Source organism: Balaenoptera musculus, chromosome 1 (genome assembly GCF_009873245.2).
Source record: "Balaenoptera musculus isolate JJ_BM4_2016_0621 chromosome 1, mBalMus1.pri.v3, whole genome shotgun sequence".
Classification (NCBI taxonomy): domain Eukaryota; kingdom Metazoa; phylum Chordata; class Mammalia; order Artiodactyla; family Balaenopteridae; genus Balaenoptera; species Balaenoptera musculus.
The window spans coordinates 162,445,242-162,465,558 of record NC_045785.1 but is presented as its reverse complement, the minus strand read 5'-3'; the positions used below and the strand labels follow the sequence as shown (position 1 = coordinate 162,465,558).

Genomic DNA, 20,317 nt, shown 5'->3' with positions numbered 1-20,317 from the left:
TTTGTCTTTCTCTGTCTGACTTACTTCACTTAGTATGATAATCTCTAGTTCCATCTATGTTGCTGCAAATGACATTATTTCATTCTTTTTTTATGGCTGAGTAATATTCCATGGTATATATATATAGATACCACATCTTCTTTATCTATTCGTCTGTCAATGGACATTTAGGTTGCTTCCATGTCTTGGCTACTGTAAATAGTGGTGCCATGAACACTGGGGCCCATGCATCTTTTCAAATTGGAGTTTTCATCTTTTCCAGATATATGCGTATGAGTGGGATTGCTGGATTGTATAGTAGCTCTATTTTTATTTTTTTAAGGAACGTCCATACTGTTTTCCATAGTGGCTGCACCAGTTTACATTCCCACCAGCAGTGTAGGAGGGTCATCTTTTCTTCACACCCTCTCCAGCATTTATTATCTGTAGACTTTCTAATGATGGCCATTCTGACTGGTGTGAGGTAATACCTCATTGTAGTTTTGATTTGCATTTCTCTAGTATTAGTGATGTTGAGCATCTTTTCATGTGCCTATTTGCCATCTGTATGTCTTCTTTGGAGAAATGTCTATTTAGGTCTCCTGCCCAGTTTATTATTATTTTTGATATTGAGCTATATCAGCTCTTTGTATAATTTGGAAATTAATCTCTTGTCATTTGCATCATTTGCAAATATTTTCTCCCATTCTGTAGGTTGTCTTTTCGTTTTGTTTATGGTTTCCTTTGCTGTGCAAAAGCTTATAAGTTTGATTTGATTAGGTCTCTCTCTCTCTCTTTTTTGTTTTTGTTTTTTGTTTTTTTGCTTTTATTTCTTTTGCCTTAGGAGACTGACCTAAGAAAACATTGCTATGGTTTACATCAGAGAATGTTTTGCCTATGTTCTCTTCTAGGAATTTTATGGTGTCATGTCTTATATTTAAGTCTTTAAGCCATTTTGAGTTTATTTTTGTGTGTGGTGTGAGACAGTGTTCTAACTTCATTGATTTACATGCAGCTGTCCAGCTTCCCCAGCACCACTTGCTGAAGAGACTGTCTTTTCTCCATTGTATATTCTTGCCTCCTTTGTCAAAGATTAATTGAATGTAGGTGTGAGGATATATTTCTGGGCTGTCTATTCTGTTCCATTGATACATATGTCTGTTTTTGTGCCAATACCATGCTGTTTTGATGACTGTAGCTTTGTAGTATTGTCTGAAGTTGGGAGGGTTATGCTTCCTGCTTTGTTCTTTTTCCTCAGGATTGCTTTGGCAATTCTGGGTCTTTTGTGCTTCCATATAAATTTTAGGATTATCTGTTCTAGTTCTGTGAAAAATGTCATGGGTACTTTGATAGGGATCACATAAAATCTGTAGATTGCTTTGGGTAGTATGGCCATTTTAACAATATTAATTCTTCCAAAGGCCAGTGAATTGTTGATTCATGATCCTGGGGCCGGGGGTGCTGGGGAGCAGCTGGAGGGTTTGGGTCAGGACTTTTGGGGATGAGTTAGCCCAAGATTCGTGGTGGCAGGGTCAGGGCTCAAGGTTCACAGAAACAGCTTCACATCGAGTGTGTTTCTCTGCTTGGAGCTCCCTTCCTTTCTGGACTTCTCTGTGGACTCCCCGGCCCCTGGCTCTGCCTCTCTTGGAGCCTCCAGCTCTGTACACAACTAGGTCCTGGCATCTGACCTTCTCTCCCTCTTGGGCATCATCTCCTGCACAGCCCAGCCCCAGGCAAGGTCATAGGCAACCTGATTAGCTAGAACCTCTGTTATGCAGCTTGTGGAAGAACTGTTTCTCTCGCTTTGTTTCCACTGTTCAGCTGCTGCCTTTTCTAGCCTTTTCTGTGCTCACGCAAGCCTCCATCTCAAACGTTTAGCAAGAAAACCAAGAGGGGAGATACACTATGAGGGAAAATGAAACAAGCAGTGAGGGTGGCTCTGAATATAAATTCGACCTATAAATTTGACAACTTTGATGAAATCAGCCAGTTCCTTAAGGTCACAAATGCTCCAAGCTCATGTAATAAGAAATAAATAAACGGATAGTCCTAAATCTATTAAAGAAATTGAATTTGTAGTTTAAACCATAAAGAAAACCCTAGGTTTTAGAAAAACAACCTAGGAGAAAATCTCTGTGGCCTTATGAGTTCTTAGATCCAAACGAGTTCTTAGATCCAACACCAAAAGTATGATCAATATAAGAAAAACTGATAAATTAGATTAACTGATAAATGTTAAAATGAAAAACTTTTGCTCTGAGAAACATCCTGTTAAGAATGAAAAGACAAGATACAGAATAGAAGAAAATATTTGCATACGATACAAATGAGCTTATTTACAAAACAGAAATAGACTCACAGACATAGAAAACAAACTTGTGGTTACCAAAGGGAAAAGTGGGGTGGGGGGGATAAATTAGGAGTTTGGGATCAGCAGATATACACTATTATATATAAAATAGATAAACAACAAGGGCCTACTGTATAGCACAATATCTTGTACTATACTCAATATCTTGTAACAAACCATAATGGAAAAGAATATGAAAAATAATATATCTCTATACATACAGCTGAATCACTTTGCTATACACCAGAAACTAACACAATATTGTGAATCAACTATTCTTCAATTAAAAAATTTTTTTAAATTTGCAATTTGCATATCTGACAAAGGACTTGTATCCAGAATGTATAGAGAATTCTCAAAAATCATCAATAAGAAAACAGCTAAATTAAAAAAAAAGGGCAAATGATTTGAAAACACACTTCACCAAAGAAGACACACAGCTGGCCATTAAGCCCATGAAAAGATGCTCAACATCATTAGTCATTGGAGAAATGCAAATTAAAATTATAATGAGATACCTCTACACACCCATTGAAATGGCTAAAATAAAAGAAACCCAAACTGACAATATTAAGTTTTGGTGAGGATGTGGAGTGACTGGAGCTCTCATATGTTGCTGGTGGGCATACAGAATGGTACAGCCACTTTGGAAAAGAGTTTCTCCATTTCTTTTATAAACATACACTTACCACATGAATGAGCGATCCATTTCCTCTTTGCCCAAGAAAATTGAAAACTTACATTTAGATGAAAACTGTTATGCAGATGTTTCTAGCAGCTTTATTCATAACTGTAAAAACCTGGAAACAACCCACATGTTCTCTAACAGGTGAATGAATAAACTGTGGTTCATCTCTCTAACGGCATACTACTCAGCAACAAAAAGGAACAAACTGATGATACAGGCAGCAACGTGGATGAATCTTAAATGCATTACCTTAAGTGAACGGAACCAGACTCAAAAGCCAGGATACTGCGTGATTGCACTTAAATGACTCTGGAAAAGACAAAACTATAGGGATGGAGAAGAGGTTCATGGTTGCTGGGTCGGGGTAGGGGGTCAGGGTGAGGTGGTTAGGGATGGGGGAAGGGTTGGCGCCAAAGGAGCAACAGGAGAGAATTCTGGGGGGTGATAGAACCGTTCTGTGTTTTGATTGTGGAGGTGCTGGACATAGTGAGCATGCACTAAATGTTAGGTATTATTATAGTCGTCTTGTTTATATAGCACTTATCACATTGTAGCAGAATGATTTGTTTACATGCTTGTCTTGCTTTCTAGACCAGGAACTTGGTGAGGACAGGAACTGGATCTTGTTGATTTTTGTACCTTCAGGGGCTAGCCCAGTCCGTGCCTGTGTGTAAGAGATGCTCACTGACTGTTTGTCAAGTGAATGGAAGGATCATTTAGTGAGTAGTTACCGGGGGTAGGGATGCTGAAAGCCTTTATCCTCATTGTGCACATCGCCATCACCATCATCAGAAAACAGCCACAAAGTACCCGTTATCTCGTGGCGCTCGAAGACGTAAGCTGCCCTCTGGCCTTCCTTTCTTCACACCCTCCTCCAAGTCGGGACCTGAGTTGGGCAGTGGTTGCCCGCTCTCAGATGCACTTAGCAACTCAGAATCCCCATGGCTCCTCTCCTGCTGCTTTAAGCACCGGCAGCCTTTGCTCCCTTCAGCCCAGACCCACGTCCCGGCACTTAGACAGGGACACGGGCCCAGGTCAGGGCTGGAGGCGGGAATTACACAAGTGTGCCTTCAGTCATGGCCACAACGTAGGGCTTGACTCCTTCCGTCCATGAGCTCCCGGCCTCTTTGGGGAGCTTATATATGCTGCACCAACAGTTATGGGGTTCTAATGCTATCCAGAGACTTACTTTCAGTTGACTGGATCAAAATATGAATTGTTTTTATAATTAGGTAAATAATGAGCCGAAAGATTGCTTATGTCAGCCTCCTGGGAGCTAGGAGTGGCGAGCTTTGGGTTCTGCCCTTGGTCCTGCTCTGTTTGTATTTAGATCACGGTGAATGTGGAAGTTGAGCACATTATGTTCATTAGGATTTGTAGTTGGGAGATAGATCATATCTCAACAGATTGGACCCATAGGGAGGAATTAAAAGGGATAAATGTCAGTTTCTGCTCTTAGGTGCCCAAATCCAATAATGGGCATGTTGGAATGAGGTGGGCTTAGTTAAACTGAAGCACATAAAAAAGACCTGGGCTTTTAGGCAATGCAAGCTCAGCATGAAGCCAGGAATGTGAGGTGGCTACTAATAGGCTAATGCTATCAGGTTACAGTAACAGAGGCATAGTTTACAGAACAGAGGAGAGGAGTGACACTTTTACTCTCTGAGCCAGCTGACCTCACCTTGAGTATGGTGTTCAGTTCTGACAGTCATGTTTTAGTAAAGACATTTACAACCTGTAATGTCAGTGAGGGGCAATCAGAATGATGAGGTAACTTAGTGCCAGTTAATCTAAGTAAAGGTTGGAGAGATTTCGCCTGAAGAAGAAAGATTTGCTGGGTTCACCGTAGTTGGCAATACTTAAAGAGGTTTCTTGTGGGAGAGTGATTCAACAATTCTCTGTGCCTCTAAAGCAGTGCTGTACAATAGAACTTTCTGTGATAATGGGAATGTTTTATATCTGTGCCGTTTAATAGCTACTAGACAGATGTGATTTTGAGCAATTAAAGTGTGGTAACTGAATTTTACATTTAATTTTAACTAATTAAAATTAAAATTAAAATAGCCAGATGTGGCTACCGTATTGGACACTGCCACTCTAGAGGAGAAATAAAAGAATAGAATACGGGTTGGCAAATTTTTTTTTTTAAAGGGTGAGATACTAACTATTTTGGGCTTTGCTGGCCATATGGTGTCTGTGCAGCTACTTAGCTCTGCCATCATAGTGTAAGAATATAGACCATGTATAAAAGAATCATTGTGTCTATGTTCTAATGAAACTTTATTGATGGAAACTGAAATTTGAATATGATATAGTTTTTACATGCCACAAAATAGTATTCTTCTTTTGATTTTTTTCTACTATTTTAAAGGTGTAAAAACCATTGTTAACTCACAGGTTGTACAGAAATGGGTGGCAGCCTAGATTTGGCCTGCAGGCTGTAGTTTGCTAACCCTGGCTTAGCATGTGGGTGGAAACCTTAGGGAGTTATATGTAAGTTCAGTAAAGGAAGATAATGATTAATTAGAGGTAGCCAGGGACTGAAGGAACATCTTCAGTAAGTGGTGAGTTTCTTGTTACTAAAGGTTCAGGTATAGGCTGGATAATGAACTATCTGGCGAGGGATGATATAGAAATGTGTCTATTTAATACGACTTGTACTAGAATTTCCCCCTAATTCTGTAGGAGTATTGAAATCAGAATGATATGTGATTGCTCTAAAAGCATACTTGCGTTTTCGAGGGAAGCGTGTTGTTTTCCCTCACTTGGTACTTACTTTCACCTCCGTGCTGCAGGAACAGGGACTGTTGAGGGTGGGGTGGCAGCTTCATTGCTTCAGCAATTCTGCCAAGTGTTCAGGGACCCCTGGGATGTGCCTTCCTGGGGTAGTCGGTTTGTCCCTTTGTGTGCAGCCCAGGAGAGGACCTAAGACATCCACACCCTAAGAGAGGACACTCTACTGTCTGAATACCATCTTGTTCTGTCACTGAGTCTCCCTGGGGACACCTGGGGGACAAGGTGGCCGGGGTTAGGAAGCTTCACCTCTAGTTCGTTCTTTCTGCGCCTGGGTCACACCTCGTTCTGTGACTAGAGAAGGTCACTTCCAACATTCTCCCCTCCAGACAAAGGGGGAAACCGTTGCTCTCTGGGGACCTCTGAGTCTCTGTCCAGAATGACCTTGAGAACCCAAGTCCAATGGACCAAGGTGTGACGCCTTGACTGTCCAGGAGCTGATCGTCCGGGCTGTGGACGGCTAGAGATTGGGTTGTTTCTATTCCTGTCAACTCTGCTGTCTTGATTTTTCTCTTCTCCCGTTTACCTGACTTCTATCCATTTAACTTCTAATCAGCATCTCTGCCAGAATAAACAAAAATAAAAAGTAAACAGCTTTTTCCTGAAGGAGAAAATGGAAAGTGCTGGTTTGAAGTTTTAAATTTTTGTATGCCTTTATCCAAACCCCAAACTACTCTCATCGAAACAGAGTTTTCTCTACATTTTTGTGAAGCACAGGAAACTTAAAAAACTTTATCTTGGGGATTTAAAAAATTGAGATATATTTGACATACAGCATTGAGTACATTTAAGGTGTACAACATAGAGATTTGCTACATTTATGTTGCAATATGGTTGCCACTGTACCGTCAGCTAACACCTCTATCCCATCACATAGTTATCATTTCTTCAAGTACTGGGAACAATTAAGATCTAGTCTCTTAGCAAGTTTAATGTTTATAATACGATTTTGTTGTCTATAATCACTGTACTGTGTTAGGTCTCCAGGACTTATTTATCTGCTAGTTTTAAGTCTCTACCCTTAAACAACATCCCTCCCGTTCCCTCTTTTGGGGATTTTTAAGCATACACAGACGTAGACAGGAGAGTACAATCAACCCCAGGTGCCCATTACCAGCTTTGACAGTGATTGACTCCTGGCCAGTCTTGTGTCATTGATACACTTCACCCGCCTCCTGAGTTATTTTGGACCAAATCAGAGGAAGCTTTTGATGTGGTGTATTGACACTAACATCTTGATTCTGTGTTTTCTGTTTCAGATAATTGCCTTTGATGAGTTAAGGACGGATTTTAAGAACCCCATCGACCAGTGCAACCCTGTTCATGCGGTAAGTGGTGGGTGCTGGTGGCCGGAAGGGTGGTGTCACCCCAGGCCACCCAGGGCCTGTGAAGGAGGGCAAGGTCTCGATGAGTAGGATGAGGGAAGTGCAGGCTCGGCCCTGGCTGCACCTCCATGCCTGGCTCAGGGCGGTCGTTCCTCTATTTATCATGCAAAGTCAAGTATAGCAGTCCCAATACCCGGGTGGGAAAGGTCTGTGTGCTGTGGCTGGGCAGTCCTCAAGGCCCCATGTTAGTAGGTTTTGGCTACGCATCCTTGAACAAGGAGAGAGGCTCAGGCTGGCCACCATGTTGGCAGGGGTAGGAGCCTCACCATGGTCGTCCCCGCTCTGCACTTCGCCAGGTTTCTCAGAGGGAGGCTTGCAGCGGGGGTTGATGTATGCAGCTCCTCGCCCCATGTCCGTCACCCAGGAAGCATTCATCTCGGGAGGTTCTGCAGGCCCGAGGTCAGCTTGCCTCCCCCTGGGGAACCTGATGCCGTCTGGTTGTCTGGTCCGGCTTCCGCATGTCAGAGACCTCCTGCCCCAGCACCTGCTGCCCCCAGACCTCTGCTGCTCCATCCGGCTTGTCAGGCCGCGCCTGCTGCCCTCCCACGTGCCCTGGAGTGGATGTAGAAAGAGGCCTCGATGCGGGGAGAGGAGGAGGACCTCATGCCTGTTGAGTGGGGGCGGGTGTCGGCTGTCCGCCCCTCTGCTCAGCACAGCCCACCTCCCAGAGCCAGGCACCAGCCCGCCTGTGGACGGAGCCTTTTCCGGACACTTTCCAGACCAGGACCACTGGGCCCGAAGGATGGAGCTCACAGTTCATGCGAGTCTGTCTCTCAGCCTAAGCTCGCTGGGCCTGCACGGAGTTGAACTTCCTTCCAGGCCCTGGTTTCCAGTGCTAAGGCACGCTTGTGTTTGAATAGTTCTGTTGATAGTTTGGTAGTTTCAGTCAAAAGTTTTAGAGAGAACACCGGGATTTTCTAGTGTGAATATATATATATATATATGAAAAATATATATTAGTATGAATATTAACCTGGAAGGCTTATGACATCATTCTTTAGTGACAGGGACAAAGAGGTCTGTTCTCCTTAGCTGCAGGCCCCCTGAAGAAGGCTGTGCTCTTAGGGAGGTACCAAGAGACCAGGGGAGCAGGCTTTGGTGTCACCCTCTGTAAAGTACAGGGTTATTACTGGAGTTGTTGTTTTGAGTTTTTACTGCATGCTGGGAACTATATATATGTAACCTATAATCCTCACAGCTTTGCTAGACAGGCATTGTTTACCCAGTTTATAGACTCTTATCCAAGGACTCAAAGCTCATGAGCGGTGAAGTCAGGATTGGAGCCCAAGTCTGCCTGTGTTCTTACCACCTACTCTACGTTGTCCCTTTAAGAGCCTGATTTTATAATCCCTTTGGCATCAAATGCTTTGATTCTATGAAAGAGAGCCTAACCCTTTCCAAGTCAACTGAGTGAAGCGGAATTTTGTGACAAGTTGGAAGAATCCCTGAGATCCACCTGAAAACTTACTATATCTTATGAAACTTGTCATTATTAAAATCCATTTTGTTTCCATCTGCCAGCCTCACCACCACCAGTGATAACTTGGCTCCTCCAGGCCTGAAAGCGTTGCCCCTTGGGTCTCATCTCTTTCTGGATGCTTTTGTGTTTGGCCCCAGCATCACACACTTAGGTCGTCAACATCGACCAGGTGCACAGAGCTGCCCTAGTCCGAGAGGGTGCTTCTGTTTGGAATGCCAGGGAGTCAAGAGCCTGCTTTCATTCCCCCTGGTGGCTTGGGCGCTCCAAATAGAAAGCGGCTCACTTAGAACACCCAGAGTTTCTTGTGTGATCTCAGGGTAAACACTAGTGAAGAAATAGTGTCCTGCCCCTCAATTCCATCATGCGAATTCAACACTGGGGTGCAGGAGGTTGGCAAAACCATGAGACAGGTTTGTGGAGCCCGTTTCCATCTCACCTTGGCAGGTTCCTTAGTTCAGGCAGAACAAAGAAAATTAGGACCACTGTGTGTCCCACTGGGAGCTTCTGTGCAAGGTCAGTGCAAGGACAGAAACTGCACACAGTAGGCGCTCAAATAACTATTTGTTGATGAAAGAATGAATGACTGAAGGGTGAGGTTGCATAGCAGAGAAGCTGGATCTCAACTCTTTATTCCTATTATTAAAGCCACACTTCTTCACAGATGTAGGAAACAAACTTATGGTTACCAGGGGAAAGTGGGGGATGATTTGGGAGGTTGGGATTGACATATACACACCAAGATATATAAAATAGATAACTAATAAGGACCTACTGTATAGTATAGGGAACTCTACTCAGTACTCTGTAATGGCCTATATGGGAAAAGAATCTTACAAAGAGTGGATATCTGTATATGTATAACTGATTCACTTTACTGTATACCCGAAACTAACACAACTTTGTAAATCAACTATACTCCAATAAAAATAAAAATAAATAAAGCCACATTTTTAATCAGTTAATGAATTAATTAAGGAGTCTGGCCCCGAAGGCCAGACATCTCATGGATAGACTCAAGCCCTTAAGTAAAGGACTCTTGTCTGAGATTAAAAACAAAAATCCATAAAAACCCTAAATGGAAGTGTATTAGACACATTTCCCCCAGTTTTTATGATGTTACTCCCTGGCAGGAACTTAAACGCTTTGGAAGCCTCATTTAACTCATCTTTAAGCTCTTTGGGCCCCTGTAGATCCTCTGAAGCAGCATCTCAGGCTCAGGTGGCTTGACAAAGCTGCTTCACTGCTCGGTAACTCCAGCCCTGGATGGACTTGTGTTACAAACAATTGCTGATTGGTGTGATGTATTTCTAAATGAATGTGCATGAGACCCACTGGTTCTTTGGATTTAAGCTCCAAATATTGTTGGACCCTCTGGGTGGACCCATCTTCCATGTGGTAGGAAGAGGAGGAATGCTTTGTTTTTACTCCTAGTTTCTCATGTTAACCCTTTCCCCTTCCTTTTGCCAGCTGGGCATTTAATATCACTGTAAAGTAATGAGAAATATCCTTTAGAGGATCTGACTTGCTGGGGAAGGAGCTAGCGTGTGTCCTGAACCTCCCTCTTACATGCCTGTTATCTCACACCTTTTCCCACTATTCTCCATTTAGGCAGCCTCGATGCCCAGCTGTGTTTGTGCTTGTGTGTGCACGCGTGCACACACACGTGTGTGGAGGAGGATGTGGTCTGTCTTCCTAGCCATGTGGATGCTAATTTGTCCTGATGTGGGCTCTTTCCTCTGGGCTTAAAGGGTGCACAGGAATCACTATATTTATGATTTAATTAGGGAAATTGAAGTATCCCAGCCACCTGTCTTCTCCTGATCCACGAGGAATCTCATTATCATCACATCTACCGCAACCAAATTGCCTCAGTAATGAAGCACTGGGAGATGCCACAGCTGTGTTCAGAGTGGCTGCAGAAATCGCAGAAGTCACTGCGGGAAAGGGGAGGCAGCACTTAGTGTGTTAGGCGACCATCGTCACCTGTCCAGCCCCGGAGCATCTTCCTTTGGCAGCGAGCCAGACTCCGGAGATGGACTTGGGCATCTTGAAAAGTCTTAGCCCGGGGGCACTGCTGGTGTCTAATTGAGTGGGAAGATTGCTTCCTCTAAATACAGTCACTTTAGAAATATAAAACCAATGGGCAGAGAACTTCCCCCCCTCACACACTAATCAGGCACACATGCTCTTCGTGGCTTGAATGGGAAGCCCTCCCGGGGACCTGACCGCAGGCTTTGGATTCATGAGCATGTGGTGCCCGTTCTGCAGTTTGACTGTCTTATAGGGACACAGAGGCTGTAGGAAAAAGTACAGAAACCTGTGCTGGGCTGAGAGGGAAGCTGAGCCCATGCTGTTTGCTGGGAAAGTTCAGTTAAGAGCAAATAACTATGACAAGGTAGATGGAGAAAAGCTCAAAGCTCTTTTTTCAATTTTATTGAGATATAACTGGACATATAGCAGTGTATTTAGTTTAAGGTGTATAGCATAATGACTTGACTTACATATATTGCAAAATAATTGGTTAACATCCATCATTTCATACAGATACAAAAGAAAAAAGAAAAAATGTGATGAAAATTTTGGGATTTATTCACTTAGCAGCTTTCAAATATGCCACACAACAGTGTTAGCTATAGTCATCACGTTGTACGTTACATCCCCAGGAATTACATCCTATGACTGGAAGACTGTACCTTTTGATCGCCTTTATCCAATTCCCTCTCCAGCTCTGATAACCACAAATATGAGTTGGTTTTGTTGTTCATGTTTTGTTTTGTTTTGTTTTTAGATTCCACATGTAAGTGAGATCATACAGTATTTGTCTTTCTCTGTCTGACTTATTTCACTTAACACAGTGCCCTCGAGGTCCATCCATGTTGTTGCAAAAGGCAAGATTTACTTCTTTCTTATGGCTGAATAATATTCCATTATATATGTGTATACCACAACTGCTTTATCCATTCATTTGTCAATGGACACTTAGGTTGTTTCCATGCCTTGGCTATTGTAAAAAATGCTGTTATGAACATGGGGGTGTAGATATCTCTTCAAAATAGTGATTTTGTTTCCTTTGGATATATCCGGAGGTGGAATGATGGATCATGTGGTACTTCTATTTTTAACTTTTTGAGGAACCTCCATACCGTTTTCCACAGTGGCCGTATCAATTCCCATCCCCACCAACCGTGCACCAGGGTTCCCTTTCTTCCCACAGCCTCATCAGCACTTGTTATCTCTTTTCTTTTTGAGGCTAGTCATTCTAACAGGTGTGAGGTGATAGCTCATTGTGGTTTTAATTTGCATTTCCCTGGTGATTAGTGATATTGAGCACCTTTTCATGTACCTGGGGGCCATCTGTATGTCTTCTTTGGAAGAATGTCTATTTTCCTCTGCCCATTTTTAATTGGATCATTTGGTTTTTTGCTGTTGAGCTGTATGAGCAGAAACTCTTGTTAGGGAAAGCCACTTGAGTGGGAGCATGAAGGTCATGACTGGGAGGGATCTGTGGTGGGTTCTGCCTCCTCTACTAGGGGCTGAATGTGGGGCTTCTCATGTTCTTTCAGCAGAAAATCTAACCTCCCCTCTCTTTTCTTTCTCGTGCATCCTGATAGAGGGAACGGCTGAGGAACATCGAGCGCATCTGCTTCCTTCTACGAAAGGTCAGTGCAAGCACCCGGTGACGGAATTTGGATGGTCACATGGTCACGGTGGTCACACAGTGAGAGGGGCGGGTGAGGTTCAGTGCCTGCTTCGGTCCTGTCTCCCCACATAGGCAAATGGTGGTGGGGGAGGAGGAGGTGGGAGCACGTGATCACTTCTTTGGAAACCTCCAGAGACAAGAGGAGCTAATTAAAAGGGATGGCCATCAATCAGTGTCAGGACAGCACTGGATATTTGCAAGTGCCCTCAGGTTGGATTTAGAGGTTCTTTATCTGTGCATGATGATGGATGGCATTTACAGCTGATGTTGCCTCACAGCCTTTGTTCCTGTCTGATGCGGGACTCAGAAACGCTCCCACCTTGGCTCAGCCAAGTTTTTAACTGGTTGTTGGGTTTCCTTTGAGGTTTCAACCTGCCACTCAGCTTTGCAGTTTGATTGACAGCATCATCAGGAGTGTCGGAGGGGTGGGAAGGGAGATGTTATTAAAGGGGGAGCCAAGCATTCAGAGAGTTGCTCTCAATGGATGGGCAGTAGGTCACAGCTGCCCTCAATGCATTCAGGAAGCACACGTGTGCACGCATATCCACGTGTGCATGTGCAGCTCAAGTTTAGTATTTAGCAGGACTCTGTGACGTAGCTGCGGTACCCCTGTGGCAGACAGACCAGTCTGCCACTCTCCGGTAAGGAAAGCGAGTACTTTTTTGCAGCAAAGTGTGGAGAACAGCAACTTGCATGTAAAACTAACAGTGTCCATTGCCTTGAGCCAAAGGACATCCCCGATCTCTGTTCAGAGCAGATGCGCTACAGGCCATAGGAAAGCCACCTGTCAACCCAAAAGAAGTTTTTGAGCCTTAGGTGAATAGGAGAGAAACCAAATGCCATGCCAAAAATTGATGGGAGGGAAACAATTTTGCAAGCTTTTGAAATCTTTTCTATATTTCAATTAATGATACCTTTCCTTGGGAGAGAGAGCTTAATCAAGAAGTCAATTATCTTTCTAGCTAATTACTTGTCCTTTAATGTTTTCCAAGAGACTCAGTATGTCATAGTTCCACATCTGTGTCACAGTGGGGAAGTAAGCTCAGATAATGAAAATACTAGTGATCCAAGGAATAAAAAATGATTAAGAAAATAGCGTATGACATTTGGTATTAAGGGTACTTCATGAATTTGTAAATTATTTTCCCAGATAATGTCTCGGACACCAATAACCTGCTCCAGCTGTCACTTCCATAGAGTCTAGTTTGTTCTTTAAGACTGACACCCAAGTGTCTTTCACACTGCAAATTGCCCTTTTTTCCCCATTTTGAATGTACCATCCTGAATTCTCTGGCAGAGCAATAACCTGCATCCATCACATTTGAGCCTTGCTCATTTTTCTGTGTTGGTTGACCACTGACTCTAGCCAGACAGCAGGCAATGGCCTCTAGCTGCCTCTGCCGTGGTCCTACCTTACGGTCCTGTGCTACACGGTAAATCCTGTTACTTAACCTATTTTTGTGTAAAGGAGTTTATATCTGCTAATCCCATGCTCCTCATTTGTCCTTCCCCTCCTCCCTCTCCCCTTTGGAAACCATACATCTGTTTTCTATGTCTGTGAGTCTGTTTCTTCTGTTTTGTATATAGATTCATTTGTCTTATTTTTTAGATTCCACATAGAAGTGATAGCATTTAGTATTTCTTTCTCTGACTTACTCAACTAAGCATAATATTCTCTAGGTCCATCCATGTTGCTGCAAATGGCAATATTTCATTCCTCTTTTATGGCTGAGTCATATTCCATTGTATATATACATACCACATCTTCTTTATCCATTCATCTGTTGATGGACATTTAGGTTGCTTTCGTGTCTTGGCTGCTGTAAATAGTGCTGCAACTAACATTGGGGTGCATGCATCTTGTGGAATTATAGTTTTGTCCGGGTATATGCCCAGGAGTGGGATTGCTGGATCATATGGTAGCTCTATTTTTAGTTTTTTAAGGAACCTCCATACTGTTCTTCATAGTGGCTGCACCAAGTTACATTCCCACCAACAGTGCAAGAGGGTTCCCTTTTCTCCACACCCTCTCCGGCATTTATTATTTGTAGACTTTTTGATGATGGCCATTCTGACAGGTGTGAGGTAATACCTCATTGTAGTTTTGATTTGCATTTCTCCAGTAATTAGTGATGTTGAGCATCTTTTCACGTGCCTATTGGCCATTTGTATGTCTTCTTTGGAGAAATGTCTATTTAGGTCTTCTGCCCATTTTTTGATTGGGTTTTTTTTTTTTGATATTAAGTTGTATGAGCTGTTTGTATATTTTGGAGATTAACTCCTTGTTGGTTGCATCATTTGCACATATTTCCTCCCATTCCATAGGTTGTCTTTTTGTTTTGTTGATGGTTTCCTTTGCTGTGCAAAAGCTTTTAAGTTTGATTAGGTCCCATAATAGTCTTTTCATTTCTTCATTTCAACAGTGTCCATGACATAGCACAAAACTTATATTTTACCACATGTACTCCTTACATCAGATTTGTATTTTAAAATCAAATTTAACTCTTTATTGTATTGATTACGACACAGAAGGTCTCTAGCCTACAGTTTCCATCCCATTCCTTTCCTCTGTGTCTATGCCCTCTCCCCTCTTTGTAGTCTGTATTTTAACCTTACAAATAAATTCTCAAGCCAGTTCTGGTTCCTTGCACCGGAAAAGTGGTGGAGCGTGGTGGTGACGTATACAGGCTTCTGCTGCTTCCTGCCTGTGCCCTGATTATCTGTGTAACCCTCAGTGTGACTCTGAACTGGGGGTGATAAGCACAGCACCCTCCTCGTGGAGTTGTGAGAATTAAATGAGATAATACATGTGCGCCTAGCTCATCAATGCTCGGCACGTACTAAATGTTACTGTTATTATTATATGACACTTAGCTGATACCTAAAGCTTCCTGTAACGTCCCCGAGCACACCCGTGGTGCTGAAGGAAGCTGAGGCAATCCTCGGCTGGCGGCAGCCCCCTTAGCACCCCCTCCCATTTTCTTGGGTAACTGTCATTTGACGTTTGAGCAGAGTCACAGGGCAGGAAGGCCTGGGCCTCCTCTCTCCTGGCTCATTTTGAATGGGCTTCTGAGTTCAGATTCCCAAGCTGTGAGCACGTGCTGGGGGCGGTGGAGAGGGTTGATGGACTTCGTTTGCATCACCACCTTCTGGGAACTGTACCTTCCAAGAAATTTCTTGGAACTCATCTCGTAAACACCCCAGAATGTGAAGCATCTCAGCAGCTGATTGTTGTTAAACCACCTCCTCAGCTTTCTCGGGAGAAAGGAAGGGATTTTGAAAGTGGATCCATTTTTAGCTCTATAATTATCAGAAAATGTGTGCTTTGGGTAATTGTCTGAACTGCAGGATTCTTGTGTCGATTTGTGCTTATGATTCATTTTTTCATGGCGAGAGCCACTTGCCTCTTGTGCTGTGCTCCCCACCGGGCACGCTGTCACTCTGAGGGTCGCTGTCAAGTGCGGGTTTGGGAGCGGGGAGAGCGTGGAGAGCAGACGTTGGTTAGATGGCAGCTCTCGGGCACGCGAAGGGTCCTTGTGGGGGGGACGCTGACTCGGGGCCTCCTGTTGCATCTCCAAGTTCAGGCAATGGTTAGAGGAAGTGAACTTAAGTGAGAGCCGGAGATCGACATGAGAATAAAGAGACACTTTCTTCATAAGCAGCTGTCATCTAACCTTGAGGTTGGTCGTCCTGGGGGCTAAGAAGTGTTCAGCTCCCTTAGGCGGAGTTAGACAGCCTGATATCTGAGATGGTTTTGAGTTAGACAGAGCCTGCCTGCCTGAGAGGGGCGACTTAGTTGCGTAGTTTGGGACGTCCCTTTGGTTTGGCAAATCTGTGATTCTCCATTTCACCCCCTGATTTCCCCGAGAGTGTGTCCAGTCTCACTGCAGGTTTTCTGACATTGGTGGATGTAAAAAGCTCTAGTGTGTGGATAATTCTCACTCTCTTCATTGAGCAGTTGCAGTGGGACAAGAAAGAGGGGGATGAGCGGGTTGGGGGGAGGGGGAGGGGGAGGGTGTTGAGTCCCCTGGGGAGGTATAACCAGTTTGGTGGCGGGGGGCCAGGTGCTCCAAGTTTAATTCTGGAGAGAACAAGGCAGTGGTAAGGCCACGAGTGTAATCACTGATGGCCAACAATGCCCCTTCCCGTTTCACGCTTATCAGAACCACACGTCTGTCTTAGGGGAGGCATCACGGTGTGAAGTGAAGCTGAATGGTGTGAACCTGGTTCCACTGCAGAAATTTCCGCGATGTGCTTCTGAAAGCAGGGGCTGGGGGAGCTGGGAATGGATATGACACTTCTATAGTGTAAAGTCAGTTTGTTAAGTAGGAAGATTGTATTATTGTTCCCAATTCTTCACCCTCCCCCGTATCCAGGACTGGCTATGTAATTTGCAGGGCCCAGTAGAAAATGAAAATGTGGGGCTTCATGACGAAAAGTTATTAGGAATCTTACGAAGCTGACAGCAGAGGATTCAGCCAAAGATGGGACCCTTCTGAGCATGGGACCCAGGTGCATCTGCACGGGTGACATGTCCCTGAAGCTGGCCCTGCCTGTATCCATGGCCTTTGCATATGATTTTGCAGTTCCTCCTGAAAGAAGCAGAGTACATTTCCCCTCCCTGCCGATGGAGGGCTTTGCCATGTGACGGGATGTGTCCGCTGGAATGTGGGTGGGCTTGTGTGTACTGAGGCCTTAAGAGTTACTGGGTGTTTCTGCTCCTTTTCTTGCACTTCTGACATCATCAAGGCCAGCCCTCTGGTGCAAGGAGCATGAGAGGCAGGGGATACAGACCTGAGCCCATCTGTAGCTCAGAGCTAAGCGCACTATATCAGGTGACCCCCAGTCAACCTCTAGATGCATGAGCGAGTATAAATGATTATTGTTTTAGGGCACTGAATTTTGGAGTGATTTGTTATGCAGCATTATTATGGCAATAGCTAACTGATACTATAAGCATCTGCCATTTTTATAAGGGGGAAAATCTTTTTTTTTTTTTAAAGAGATTTTATTCTGTGCCAGAGATCAGGTATTTGCTGACTCTACAAATTTATAAAATAGACAGTTTCAAAGTCTGTTCCAATTTCTTTGACCTAAGAGGAAGCTACCAAATACATTTATATACCAGAACCTAGAGAAAGACTCATGTCACTTTGGAGCACACAATTTGTCATGCATTAACTACTTGGGAGAATGGTGACAACGACAACGGTGCCTTTTCTCTAATTACTGGCACTCCCTGCCACAAGGGATTGGCTTGATTTCCGGTCTTTTTAGCCGTTAACACAGTTCTTCCTGCAGGGCTCTGGAGGGAATGGTCTATTTTCGTGGAGAGACATAATACAGGGAAAAGGGACACAAAAACTCAGAGGCAGTTGTGTGGAATGCCTTTGAGAGGCCATCCTTGACTCAGAAGTTTTCCAGATCAGAATTCTCTGTGGCTTGGGGAATTTCTAAGACGTGACAATGCTGCTTACTTTTCCTGAGTGACTACTGTATGCCTTTGAAAGGATTAACTCTTTTAATCCTCACAACATTTCTGTGAAGTAGTCATGATTAATAGCCCCACTTAAAAGACGAGGAAATCAAGGTTTAGAGAGGTTAAGTATATATCCCAGAGAGTCATATTTCATAAGCTGGTAGAGCTGGGATTTGAAGGGCAAGTCTGTTTGAAAAGAGTCCACATTTTCAATCACCACATTAAAGGGGAAATTGTTGGTTCGCTTTGAAACATGCTCCTTAAGGACCACTACTACAGCAATATTTCTCAGCTATTTTAAAGGCAAGATACAAATACCAGAGCTACAGAGGGCTTCAGGGACCCTATAATATGCTTGGCTCACCATCATGGGGCCAAGTGGATTCCTTTAAGGCTCTTTTCTAATTCTATTTAATTTCTTGGTGGGATCGTTCACCCCTAGAGGGAATGTTTGAAGAAAAGTAAAAATATCCTGGAATAAAACTTGCAACTAGTTCAGAAACCATGTCTCACGTATAATTTATTTTCAGATGCTTTCTGTGGCAAACTCCTTGTCAGTCAGAGGGAAAGATGGGACATTTTACTCACTGTGTAAATAGTGATGCTGTCACGGGGTTGCTGAACCAGAAGCCAGAGGAAGAGCCCTGTCCTCGCTTCACTCCACTCCCAAGGCTGCAGCAGGAGAAGCAGAGGACTTCACAACAGCTGCCTTATATATGGGCTCTGGCTTCTCACTCAAATCTGGGGAGCTGGTTGGCCCTATCCTTATTCTCCATTGCCATGATATTAGCAGTTCAGGACAACTACGATTTATATTTCTTATGAGTCCATGGGTCATCTGGTGGTTCCACAAATCTTGGATGGGCTTATAGGGAGAAAGGGGTGTTCCTCTGGTCTTGGCTGGGGCTCATTCATGTGTCTGGCAGGCAGCAGACTGTAAGCTAATCTAGGATGGCCTCAGCTGGGATGGGCCATCTCATTCTCCAAAGACTAATCTAGACTTGTTCTCATGGTGTCATAGAGAAGCAAGAGAAGACGTGGAAATACACAAGAACTTTTTCAAGCTTTGGTTTGCATCAGATCTATTAGTGTCCTATTATTGGCCAAAGTGAGTCACATGGCCAAGCCCAGGGTCACAGTGGGAGGGACTACAGAGTTACAGGGCAAAGGGTGTGGATACAGGGGAGACCATTAATTGGTACCATGAATGCCATCAATCTACCATATATTTGTAGGCAAGGGATGAGTTATCACCTTACTCCTGTTAGAATGGGGATGAGATAGCAGATGCTAGTGAGGGTGTGGAGAAAAGGGATTCCTTGTGAACTGTCGGTGGGATTGTAAGTTGGTACAGTCCACTATGAAAAACAGTATGGAGGTTCTTCAGAAAGTTAAAAATAGAACTTCCATGTGATTCAGAAATTCCACTTCTGGGTATATATCCAAAGGAAATAAAAACACTATGTTGAAGTGATACCTGCACCCCCATGTTCATAGCAGCATTTTTTTTTTTACAATAGCAAAGACATGGAAACAACCTAAGTGTCCATTGACAGACGAATGGCTAAGGCACTTGTGATATATATATTTCAGACATAAAAAAGAAGGAAATCCTGCCATTTGTGACAACATGGCATTGTGCTAAGTGAAATAAGTCAGACAAAGACAAATACTGTATGATCTCACATATGTGTGGAATCTAAAAATAAAATAATAAGAATAACAAAACAAACTCATAAACAAGAGATCAGATTTTTGGTTATCAGAGGGGGAGAGGGAATTTGAAGAAGGTGATCAAAAGGTACAGACTTCCAATTTATAAGATAATTAAGCACTAGGGATGTAATGTACAACATGATGACTATAGTTAACTGGTATATGCTATATTTGAAAGTTAGGAAAGTAAATCCTAAGAGTTCTCATCACAAGGAAAAAAACACTTTTCTTCTTTTGTATCTATATGAAATGATGGATGTTAACTAAACTTATTGTGGTAATCATTTCACAGTATATGTAAGTCAAATCATTATGCTATATGCCTTAAACTTACACAGTGCTGTATGTCAATTATATCTCAATGAAACTGGGGGAAGAAGACTCAGAGGTTGGATAGTTTGCAGATTTTCTCTAGGATGGTAACATAGACTCTTCGATGTGTGGGTCTACACCTCTATGGTGGTACTTGCAACACTGCATCATTGTCTCTTTGGATGCCTGCCTCTCCCATTAGTTTGTGAGTTCCAAGAAGGAGGAACCCAATGTCTTACTCATCTTTGAATTCCCAGCACAGAGTGGGACATAAGGTTGATGTTCACTATATGATTAGGAGATGAAATGCTAGAACTGGAACAGAGCTTGGAGGTCATCTAGCCAGATCCCTCCTTTTCAGAGGGGAAATTGAGACCAGAGGGCTAACGGTGAGGTGACACCAGAACCAGTGTGTCCTGGGCTGCTCGTCCAGCT

General features: G+C 43.5%; 1 protein-coding gene across 4 annotated transcripts in view; it reads left to right on the top strand.

Annotated features, from left to right (window-relative positions):
- The window catches only part of CNIH3 (cornichon family AMPA receptor auxiliary protein 3), a 271,720-nt gene that overhangs the window by 188,789 nt on the left and 62,614 nt on the right, over positions 1-20,317 (top strand). For all 4 annotated transcript variants that reach the window (XM_036855156.1, XM_036854281.1, XM_036852821.1 and 1 more), the window contains 2 exons: positions 7,070-7,138; positions 12,287-12,334. In XM_036855156.1, coding sequence (XP_036711051.1) covers positions 7,070-7,138; positions 12,287-12,334 — 117 coding nt within the window. The remainder of the gene's footprint in view (positions 1-7,069; positions 7,139-12,286; positions 12,335-20,317) is intronic.